The sequence below is a fragment of the Montipora foliosa genome, chromosome 10, assembly GCF_036669935.1.
Source record: "Montipora foliosa isolate CH-2021 chromosome 10, ASM3666993v2, whole genome shotgun sequence".
In the NCBI taxonomy this organism is placed as follows: Eukaryota; Metazoa; Cnidaria; class Anthozoa; order Scleractinia; family Acroporidae; genus Montipora; species Montipora foliosa.
In genome coordinates, this window is record NC_090878.1 from 19339805 (window position 1) to 19352304 (window position 12500).

Sequence of the window (12500 nt, forward strand, 5' to 3'; positions counted from 1 at the left end):
TCAAGTGTGCGATTCTCGCATCGGACAACAGTCCCCGCGCCAATCTGTTTCAAAGTAGTTTCTACAAGTGAAGCGGCACTTCCATTTTTGATTTCCTTTTGCCTAAAGTTTATTCCACTTCCTCTTCTCAAAAGCCAAAAACTGATAGTGTTCCCTTCAAGTGCTATGAAAACTGTTTGTAAGGGCAAACATTTCATAACAGCGGAGATAGTTTCTGTCGACGCAACTGCCGAGGAAGGTTCTTCATCAACTCCAAATTGCACCTTCAAAATGTCTGTCAAAGCCTGTGCTCGTCCTTGTTCAGCAGCAAACAAAGCCTCATCAACGTGTCCATTCTTTAAAAGTGCTCTCCATAGCGCTGTGTACGCAAACTGATTTGTGTCACGAAAACTTATTTTCCATGCATCTTCTGATTGAAGAAGACGCCTTGTTTCATCGAAATGTTTTATGCTTAGATGATAAAAATTAAGGGCTTTGCACAACGTGCCTAAATTTTCATAAACAAGACCAAGACAATAGCAACCGTTTCCCTGTCCTACTGGATCCTCCGTTTCCTTGCAAATAGTAAGATTTTGTTCGTAAAGGAGACGAGCATTTTCAAGCTCACCCATTCGAGCGATGTCGAGATTACCAGTGGCCTTTCCCTCCCCGGCCCTATCCCCTACTTCTTTTGCAATCCTAAGATCTTTTTCGGGATAGTCTATGGCTCGCTTAAAATTGCCCAGACTGGAATAAGCGTTGCCGAGATTACCATTGGCACTGCCCTCCCCCGCCCTATCCCCTACTTCTTTTGCAATGCTAAGATGTTGTTCGTGATACTCTATGGCTCGCTTAAAATTCCCCACACTGTGATAAGCGTTGCCGAGATAACCATTGGCCGCTCCCTCCCCAGCTCTATCCCCTACTTCCTTTGCAATGCTAAGATGTTGTTCGTAATACTCTATGGCTCGCTTAAAACTGCCCAGACTGTGCAAAGCGTTGCCAAGATTACCATTGGCCGTGCCCTCGCCGGCCCTATCCCCTACTTCTTTTGCAATGCTAAGATGTTGTTTGTGATACTCTATGGCTCGCTTAAAATTGCCCAGCCTGTGATAAGCGTTGCCGAGATTACCATTGGCCTCTCCCTCCACGGCCCTATCCCCTACTTCTTTTGCAATGCTAAGATGTTGTTCGTAATACTCTATCGCTCGCTCAAAAAAGCCCTGACTACGATAAGCGTTGCCGAGATTACAGCTGGCCGTGCCCTCCCCAGCCCTATCCCCTACTTCTTTCGCAATGCTAAGATGTTGTTCGTAATACTCTATGGCTCGCTTAAAAATGCCCAGACTGTGCAAAGCGTTGCCAAGATTACCATTGGCCGTGCCCTCCCCGGCCCTATCCCCTACTTCTTTTGCAATGCTAAGATGTTGTTTGTGATACTCTATGGCTCGCTTAAAATTGCCCAGCCTGAGATAAGTGTTGCCGAGATTACCACTGGCCCTTCCCTCCCCGGCCCTATCCCCTACTTCCTTTGCAATGCTAAGATCTTTTTCGAAATACTCCATGGCTCGCTTAAAGTTGCCCAGACTTTGATAAGCGTTGCCGAGATTACCATTGGCCCCTCCCTCCGCGGCCCTATCCCCTACTTCTTTTGCAATGGTAAGATGTTGTTCGTGATACCCTATGGCTCGCTTAAAATTGCCCACACTGTGATAAGCGTTGCCGAGATTACCATTGGCCCTTCCCTCCTCGGCCCTATCCCCTACTTCCTTTGCAATGCTATTATGTTTTTCGTAATACTCTATGGCTCGCTTGAAATTGCACAGACCATGATAAGCGTTGCCAAGATAACCATTAGCCCCTCCCTCCCCGCACCTATCCCCTACTTTTTTTGCAATACTAAGATGTTGTTCGTAATACTCTATCGCTCGCTTAAAAAAGCCCTGACTGCAATAAGCGTTGCCGAGATTAGAGGTGGCCGTGCCCTCCCCAGCCCTATCCCCTACTTCTTTCGCAATGCTAAGATGTTGTTCGTGATACTCTATGGCTCGCTTAAAATTGCCCAGTCTGTGCAAAGCGTTGCCGAGATTACTATTGGCCCTTCCCTCCCCGGCCGTATCCCCTATTTCCTTTGCAATGCTAAGATGTTTTTCGTAATACTCTATGGCTCGCTGGAAATTGCACAGACCATGATAAGCGTTGCCAAGATTACCATTAGCCCCTGCCTCCCCGGCCCTATCCCCTACTTCTTTTGCAATGCTAAGATGTTGTTCGTGAGACTCTATGGCTCGCTTAAAATTGCCCAGACTGCAATAAGCGTTGCCGAGATTACCATTGGCCCTTCCCTCCCCGGCCCTATCCCCTACTTCCTTTGTAATGCTAAGATATTTTTTTTGATACTCTATGGCTCGCTTGAAATTGCCCAGATTGCAATAATCGTTGCCGAGATTACCATTAGCCCCTCCCTCCCCGGCCCTATCCCCTACTTCTATTGCAATGCTAAGATGTTTTTCGTGATACTCTATGGCTAGCTTGAAATTGCCCCGACCGCGATAAGCGTTACCGATATGACCATAGGCATTGCCCTCCTGGTCCCGATTTCCTACTTCTTTTGCAATACTTAATTGTTGCTTGAAGTACTTTCTGGCCTTTTTAAAATTGCCCATACTGTGATAAGCGTTGCCGAGATTGCCACAGGCGTTTCCCTCTCCAGCACTGAGACCTATTTCTTTAAAAATCCTTAATGCTTCTGTGTAATCCCTCTTGGCCTGTTCATAATAAGCCAAGCCATAATAATAATCCCCTAATTTCAAATAAGCAATACCCTCCCCTTTTCTGTTTCCCTCTTTTCTGGCAATGCTAAGCTCTTGTATATGCTGCTCGAAAACGTTCATCTTTTTGTCTGCCATTCTTGATTACAAGAACTCTTGAGAACAAGGAAGGTCGTCTTTGAAAGAGTGGGCACTCCTTGAAAAATACAAAGAAAGCATGAGAAATTCAATGCTGCAGGTACGTAGCCAAACCAACACTAAAGAAACCGCCGGTTATTATGAGTCTAACAAAGGCAATTTTCTGCTGTTGACGTCAAACTCTTTACTTCCTTTGTTGAGCCCTTTGTCTGATTTAAACTGAATTTTTAAAGACAGAATTGACCGCACAAAATAGACGTATTTAAATGGCATAAATTTGTCCCATATCAGATTTAACTAAGCCAAAGCAATACTTTTGTCTTTTTGTCATCATATTTTCCTGATCAAATCAAATTGCTCGTGTGATACCACTGTTTAAAGCTGGTGGTCAATCACTTTTTATGACATACAGACTGCTCTAAATGTCCCCTGGATTCTCAAAGTTGCTCTAGAAAAAGTAATTATCTATAACCGTCTTGTAAGCAGCTTAAATAAATTACAACACATTTAAATTACACCACATCATCACAGTATACATTACACTAAGTTTATGTTTTCTCTACTTTTCGTATTACTATCCTTTTACCACTGATTGACCTGTACAAGACGTCATCTTGCGCTTGATGGCAGTGAACATGCCATAGGTGTGTATTTATTTACATTATAATGCCTTTGTTATGGTGGATAGAAAAAAAAATTCTGCTTCATAAACTTGAATACTAAGGTGTCCATTACGTCGGCGTAATTTGTTTGGTTTCAGTTCGATTGATATATGCACCCACGCTCCGAAAGGATCCATTCTCGTTCCCTTATTTTTCTTATCCTATGTTAATGACTTCGGAGATGTATTAAACTACCAGACCTGATTTTATTTGCAATTGCTGATATGATATGGTTACCTAAAAAAAAAAAACTATGTAGAACTAATCTTTGCAACTTCCGTTCTCCCATGAACGTCTGCTGAAACGAAAAACCACTTCCGTTTAAAAGCCAGCAGCAGATGTTAGTAAAGGAAAGGAAAGCATGATGAAGCCCTAATCACGTTTGCGTGGGAGGCAATCCCTACACCAGAAGTTGACGAAACATCTGCAGTGGATGAAGAGTTGAAAGCTCTGAGAAAGGCAATCAAAATTGGTCGATTAGAGGAATGCAAGGCTTACGCAGCAGCTGCAGGTGAACTGTGTGTAATTGGGCAAGTTGTATAAAGATATACCCGCACTGCACTACCAAGCAAGCCATTGTCAGAACAAATCAAAATCTGAGAAGTAAAGTATGGTGGCCTTGTATGAGATAAGGCAGCGGACAAATTCTGCAAATCCTGCTATAAGTGTCAGCTGGTTGCTCGTCCAAATCCGCCAAAGCCATTGAAGCCAAGAGCATTGCCAGAATGCCATTGGCAAGACCTGGTCAAAGATCTTGTAAGACCACTCCATTGTGGTCATTGTTGAGTACTACAGCCGTTATTATGAGTATGTGGTCATGATACCAACCACCAGTGAGAAAGTAATTGACAATGTAGACGATAATTTTAGCCACCATGGTCTTCCTTTAACATTGAAGTCAGACAATGGACCTCAAATCAGCTAAAATGAATTCCAGAAATAATGAAAGCAGAATGGAATTGTGCTTCTCGAGAACAAAGGCAAATGGGTGGTTGAAGGGGAAAATGGCTCCCTATGTGCCCTCAGCGGTAAAGAAATTGTTTTAGTTACGGTCCTTATGCAAAGGCATCTTTGTGCAGTTTTCAGTTATGGTAATTTAATAAATAATACTACCACATCAATTTATGAAAAAATATATATATAGTTACTGGAGAGGAACCCCTTCCTGAAAGGGGATTCTTACTACAGCATCGTACTCACGCCACAATGGTTGCTACTCTACTGCTGACTTTAACTTCAAAAACTCATTAATAATTAATGAGCCTAACAGCCTATCAAGACACCGATAAAACGTCACGTGCATGAGCTTTAAACCCAACAAAACACTTATCATTAGAATTTTTTAGATAAAGAATAGTATTAAGGCCCGGCTTATATTTTTGTGCAATGAGCAGCTCCATCAGGAGCCACCACTTATGAAAAAGGCAATGATTGGCAACAACATGCTTTCAGTTTGTTATATATTTATTCAGTGACATCTTAAGAAGTTTAACCTGACAGCTGTTTCCGTAGATAAGCCGCACCCTCGATTTTTTATTTGAATTTTGAGAAAAAAAGGTGCAGCTTTTACATGGACTTTTAAGGTATCTTCCTCTCAGAGTTTGAACCCTTTGTTTTATTGGGTCTAAAAACACTCCGTTTCCTCGTGTTTTTAAACTTGACAAAACGCAGTTGCTCGTTTTTAAAACAGCAATTCATTAAGTAGCACAGATCATACCATGACTGGCAAAAGCCATGCCGAATTGTTGTTCAACAGGAAGATGAGAGGAATGATGCCGGAACTGCATGCTGATTGTCACTTATACACCCAGAAAATAAGGAACGAGATGCAGATGTAAAACCAAAGACCAAAGAACATGCAGATAACGTATTCAAGTGGGTGATCAAGTACTGGTGAGACAAGAGAAGAACAATATGTTTTCCACTCCATTTAACCCAACACCATTCCAAGATATCAGCAAGACCAGCAACAGCGCTGTTGTGGATGAGGACCCGAGTTGGACTTAATACTCAAGAAATACCTCCCATGTAAAAATGTTTATGGCAGATAATTCCACCCCACCCTAAAAGCATCAAACGTAAGAGCGGAGAAGACTACAGCACATGCCACAACACCAAGTCAAGCTATGGGTGAACCAAGCACAGCAATATCCGCGACATCATTAAGTGTACCGCTGACCAGGAGTACGCCATTATCACAAGCAAGTTCAGAATATAGCAACGAGGCAGTTCCTATCCACAAAGATATTGTAGCTGACCAGACAAGATTGCCTAGCATGCCAGCCACACCAGTGCCACCTTGGTCCGCCACGGTGTGAAAGACCTCAGAGCCAGAGAAGACTACCAGTCAGCTACAGTACAAGAACTCTGTGTTGGAACAATAAACAAAGGACTTCACCTCAAACTTTGCGATTGAACATTCATTTACTTTTCTTGTTAGAGAAACGTATTCGGAAGCAATGCAATTTGAATATTAAAGACTTGGCTAATTATATTAATCACATTAGGGTGTCTACCTTTCAAGTCAAATTTGTTAGCGTTTTCTTTTCAATTAAGCTAGACAGACTGTCGTTTTTTTTTTTTTTTCTCTTTAAAAAAAAGGAGGGATGCGTGACTTCATAACCGACACGTTTTGTGCACGTATGTTAGTTTCACTGCAGAAAAATTTTTGCAAAGCATAAAACTGTGTTAGCAAAACATCCAGGCTTGTGGTCTTTTTACAAATGGCTTTGGAAATAATTTGTTCGCAACTTCATCAATTTCCTGGTAAATGTTGATGATAAATTTTCCATTACTGGGATTACAGAAACGTGGCATTTAAATTTTCATCATGTGGTCGATATCAAAGGCTATATATGATATACTGTACTTCACAATCACTGTCCTAATAGATCAGATGAAGGTTTGGAATGTATGTTGATGTTGATTTCGAATTAAAGCTCGTCAAGTTTGGCTATGGACAATGACTATTGTTGGAGTCCCTTATAGACCGCCACACACTGATGACAATACAAATGTACCTAATCCTACAAAGTGGAAATTTTATAAACTACCAAAGGAAATATTATGTTTTTTTGTTCATTAGCTCTGAGTTTTAAACTTGAACCTTTTTAATTGCCATTTTCAAATTATGCAATGTATGCTTATTTTCTTCCTTTCATAATTTACGCACCACACAAAAGTAACTTGACATTCTGTCATTCTTACTGTAATTACAAGTCTCAAAATTCCCTGTTATGACATACGTAGTTAGAAATGTGTGAAGCATACTTTCTCAAATTCCATAATTATATCTTTTAAGGTCTACAAACTGGTTGAATATTCTACAATCACATTGATCTGACTACTACAAAAAAAAAAAACTCCATTCCGGGAGAACGAGTTGAGATTTTCCTGTTTTTGAATTTCTGGACCCCAGTTGTTTGAAGGGTGGATAGCACTATCCACTGGATAACTCGATTGGTTTTGCTAGTGTTTATCCGCTGGACAGTGATATATCCTTTGAATAGCCTTATCCACCTTTGTGCTTTTCTAATGTTAACCAGGTGATCGGGTGACGTAATTCGGAGGACTGGGGATAAAAATTTTAACGCCGTATCCCACAACAGCGCGCAGCCTTATTTTCGAATTCAACATGGCAGAGGCGAGGTTAAATCTTGTCGGGTCTACTTGAATGTTCATTCAGTAACAGGAAATGTGGTATACACGTAATTATCTGTTGAGGTTTGGCGATGGTAATACTGCAGGGAGCTTGGAAACAACACCTAAGGACGCGCACGGTTATGGGATACGGCGTTAAAATTTTTCTTCCCAGTCCTCCAAATTACATCACCAGATCACCTGGAATGCATGTAGACTAATTACAATTACAACAACACAATTTACACGATAAAAGTGCAGTGAGGTCTGTATCAATACAAGGTCACCAACAGCCTCGCAGCCATTCTAGGCTAGGTCACTGAGTGCAAACAACTGTAAAATGGCTTGTTCTAATATTTAATTCGATTTGTTAAAAAATTTATATTAAATGAAGGAAACTTGGAGTGTATTAAACCAAATCATCAATTAAAGTCAGCATCCTAATAAATTGCCTTCCAATTTCTTGGCCTCCAATATTTAAATAATCACGAGATTTCTCATCCAAATTTAATTCCAAATCACTTTTAATTAATTTGTGACTTCTAATATTATGAATCTGTCCCATGCTATTAACGAAACATAAGGTTCAGTTACATGTACATCTTGTGGCTCTTTCATGCCAGGACACTCAATTATTTTCGTTTTCTTTTATCTGCTACACAATCTGGTCATGACAAGGTATGGTCAGTTTAACAAATAGATTCCATGTTGCCGTGCGTCTGTTCAGTAATAGATCACAGATGACGTCAAAATGTGGTAAGAACAAAAAAGTGGCACACGAGGCGATAGCCGAGTATGTCACTGATATTCTTATCACATTTTGACGTCTTCTGTGATCTATTACTGAACAGACCTACGGCTACATGGAATCTATTTGTTTTATATAATAAAGAATTAAACTTTATTCGCATAAAAGCTGATGGTGGCGTCAATCGTGCGTCTGTCCTCTAATAGATCATAGGCAAAAACCAATCAAAATCCGTGAATAACTTGGGTTATTATATAATAAGGAATAAACTAAATCTGTTTATAATCCCTTTGACGTTCAACTCGGGAATTATTCCAGATGAAATGAAATCACAATTTTGCGTAGTTCCACTTTTCAAATTAGTGATCAAATCTTTTTTTTTTTTAAAGAGGTTATGTTGTTGATCCCCATACTATACCATTGTACTGAGGATAAGGACGGAAAAGTAAATAGGGTAAGTTATGCAAAGCAGACTTAGTCACAAAAATACTGATTTTACAAATGATACAAAATAACACGAAAGATAATTAATTATTTATTAAATAAATTAACATGGCAAACAGCTTATGCCCATCACTTTCTGTAAATTCTCTTTTTGGCCTACTGTAACTTTGAAAATCAAAGTCTAATTTGATTTTTTTTACATTTATGGTGACTTATTAGCTTTAAACGACAAAAATTGACTTGCATGTAAACAGTATTCATTTCAGTAAGGATACAGTACCACTGTCAGAGGAAAGTAAGTTGATGCCATCAACAAATGAGGACAGTGCCAAATGTCGAAGCTAACATTATATTCATGACATGACAAGTACAATAAAGTTTGACAAGCTGTATTTCGATCGACCAACACTGCAAATTCTGTCTGTCCACCTCAGATGGACAGAACCTGGGATAAACATCAGACTTCTCATGAGTCGAACCAGAACCACATGACCGTGAAGCCTGTAACTTGCAATTTCTCTTTTCCTCTGAACAAAGCTGGGTGGGGGTTTAAGGACACCAATTATATGCCCAAATATAAATATCCACGGACAAACAGTCATAAGATTGAAGCAGCATGCGCGGAAAAATGTGTGACCTACATTACATCCAAATAAGGAAATTTTTAAACTCAAAAAACCTCAGCTCTTAACCAGTGTAAAACGTTTCAAGGTCATGAGGTTCTGGTCGAAATTAACAATGATATATTACTCATAACTTCAGAATTTGTATGATAATGTATGTTTTTGCTTTTGCATTTGATTTGCTGTTAACTTCGATCTTTGACCGAACAATATGACCCAATTATATGAATCTTAATTCATATAATTAATCTTAATTCATATACCATTTCATCATCTAATCTTAATTTAGTTCATCTCATGTGAAGTCCGATGCTTGGCGGCCAGGTCCTAACACAAGATCAGTTTTGAAAAATTATCTTGACATGGCTGGTAACAGAGAAGTGTGTCAAATACAAAGAAACAGCAATTTCACCTTGTCTTGGTTTTTGAACTCGGAATAACCAATTGAAACCAATAAAAAGAAGTGTGCACAACAAGGCACACAAGCTTAGAAAACTAATGAGGCAAACAAAGTGTTAACAATAGCCAAAGTCAAAACTTAAGTTCTGGCCACCATGTTGATGTATTTCTGCTATTGACCAACATCACGTCTCAGTCTATGATACTAAACTCTTTTTCATTAATTTTGATGGCACATTTTGAAAAAAAAAAAACCCTTTTATGGAATATCCCAAAGCTCTGAGACTTGAACAGGCTTGGTTGTCTTTATTTAGCTGTTCTACTACTTATTTATTTATTTATTTATTTATTTATTTATTTATTTATTTATTTATTTATATTTAGTTACTAGCAGAATCGACAATCAAGAAAAAAAAAAGAGACCCATTTACAAATAACTACATATTGCCGGTTGTCAAATGCACAATAAGTCACAGGAAAGGTCCATTTTGTGACCAAAGGAATCATTTCTGAGTCTTTGAAAAAGTCAAAAGTCATGATTCATGAGTTTTTTTGTTCAGAACCAGCCTGCAGAGCTCCTTGATCAATTAGAGTAGCAGCATAAAAAGCACAAAACTTCTCATTATTTCTCATGCAATCCCTCAAAACTAAACAGCTGAAGGCACGCATTTATGGGATGAAATACAGTCAAGATATCTCTGTCAAATCAAAAATGCCAGGAGGTACCATTCAGAGTTTGGAAACTTTAGACTCAAATGATCATGCAATTAAAAAAAAAATACATGTATGCTGTATACATGCACTATTGTGTTTTTGTAGCTGCCTGCATCCTTTGAACAATGAGGAATACAAGAATACATGCTATTCATGAGCCAATAAGTGGATGCATAATGATTTCTACAATCTACACTGTCTTGAAGATTTGCCTCAATTTAAGCTTCAAACCCTACACACTTATTACTTTTAATTCTTCGTTCATCCAACAAGGAAAATTGAATCATATATAGATCACAAGTGTATGGGAAAAGGGTGTCTTTTACATGAATAATGGCAGTGATCTTTTTCACTGTAATTCACAAACAACATAACATATAGCACATTCAAGTTACACGTAATCACAGCTGCTTGCATCGCGTGGGTCATACATGTACATTGTATACCACAATAAAGCTTTAAGTAATGATGAGCAACTTACCACTGTTGGTCCAAACAGACGCTCTTCGGTGTGAGCTCAAGTAGTCGCTTCGTCAAGAACTCTGCAATGGTGATTTGACGTGGTTAATACACTTGTCTATCAAAATTAGTCTCTGAATAGAATACTTCTATAAGGTTTGACTCACCTAACAAAAATCATTTAAGCCCACACACATAACAATGCAAACGGAGCATCGTAACTGAGGAATACAGCTGCACCTCATAAGAGTTCTAAACATTTACAGTAACTGTACACGTGGTGTAAAATTATTACTGTTCTAAGTATCTTATTCTGAAGTGGATAGTTGTAGTGGAAATAACCACCCATTCTCTTGAAATGTTGTTTAGTATAATTATTCTAAAGTGAATATGCTGATACGCAGTAAAATAGTTTAAATATTAAAGTATAGAAATGGCCAAGTAAGTGGATACACAAACACGCAATGAAACAGTGTTTTTACACAACTCACAGAGAATTTGCACCGAACTCAGAAGATGTACCGAGTCATATTTACTCATCAGTTTTGTCAAGCATTACAAAAGGATCAGAAGGAATACTTTAAGTAGTTGGGTTAAGATTTCACTGGATGCTGTTGGAACAGACACAATGCAGTTCAATCCACATAGCACCAGAGCAGCCTCCTCTACTGCAGCTAGAGGAAATTCAGTCAGCTTGCAAGAGATTCTTGATACAGCTGCTCTTCTATGACCACATTTTCTCGTTTTTATGATACATGTAAGCCTATAATAGTTCAAGCAACAGTTTGACACAGGTGCTCTTAATGTTGCTGCTTTGAAATAACTTATTGTTGTATGTCAGGGAGGACATGGTAATAAACCTGTGTACAGTATGTTGTGGAGTTTGACTTCATGTGTCTGTTGCTTTGAAATCTTACGTAAGCCACAAGCCACTGGTAACGACGTAGAATTTAGAAATTAACGAGACTTCACTGTAAGGTGAAGTTTGATTGGAATTCTGCCGAGTTACAACAATGCCTTGAGGGATTACATGAAGGGTCCGAAATCAACTTGTTGGTGCAGGCGCCAGCTGGCAACTAAGAAAAAAAATTCAGTCGCCAGATGCAAAAGTTTCGTGGCAAAAAGTGTCCATAATTTTTTGCTTCTGATCATAGACTGAAAACATGAATTTCTAAAATACATTCTTAAACAGAGCTTCAAGGAGCAAGGGTAGCACAGTCGGTTAGTGCGCGGCCTTGGTGCATAAGGTTCTGAGTTCGATCCCCGGATCTGACATCCTTGTTTCGACTTCTTTCCTTTTAGTGTAGCCTAAGTAGCTTTAAATACCTTTAAAACGGAGCACTGATGGAAAGAAGGGGGTAAAATGAGCGCATCGTGGACTTCCTGGGAGAGTACTCTCTAGAGAGTAAAGGACCTTCCGACGTTAAATAACGTGTACCTTTACCTACCTTAAAGTATTCGTATTTCCTACTTTGCGAATGATCGAAAAAGGATCAAAGACTACACTTAGACCATTCAATGCCTTTCCATTGAAACAAAATCGAAACTAGGTGTCCAAGTTTGAGGAATGGACATACAACCTGTTTCCTTGGGCATGTACTTACCCAGTACAAAGGCAGGCTAGCATGAATTATAAGCGTTACTCAAAACTGATTGACTGTTGCATACCCGGTGAAAGGAATACCAAAATAAGTTATGTAATTGCGACAACAAGTTGCAAAATTGTCAAGGCACCTTCATTAAAAAACACCTTTTCTAGCTTCCAATACCCGCTGTATCTTAATAAGAATTTAAACCTTTCCCACTTCCCCTCCCCTCTCCCCCTTTCAATGTTGACTGTTTAACTTTTAAACATTTTTTTTGTCTTGCTAGCAACACTGATAAGCCAGGATGGGGGGGGGGGGGGGGGGGAGGGGGCTGCAGT

General features: G+C 39.3%; 2 protein-coding genes across 2 annotated transcripts in view; both read right to left on the reverse strand.

Moving 5' to 3' along the window:
* The window catches only part of LOC137974447 (tetratricopeptide repeat protein 28-like), a 144952-nt gene that overhangs the window by 99676 nt on the left and 32776 nt on the right, over nt 1-12500 (reverse strand). The window lies entirely within an intron of this gene.
* The window catches only part of LOC137974445 (tetratricopeptide repeat protein 28-like), a 29932-nt gene that overhangs the window by 4668 nt on the left and 12764 nt on the right, over nt 1-12500 (reverse strand). Inside the window, exons 4-5 of the mRNA XM_068821439.1 lie at nt 10599-10659; nt 1-2946 (exon numbers count right to left, since the gene is read on the reverse strand). The exon at nt 1-2946 is cut by the window's left edge and continues 935 nt beyond it. Of these exons, the coding sequence (XP_068677540.1) occupies nt 1-2888 (2888 nt within the window). The 5' untranslated portion in view covers nt 2889-2946; nt 10599-10659. The remainder of the gene's footprint in view (nt 2947-10598; nt 10660-12500) is intronic.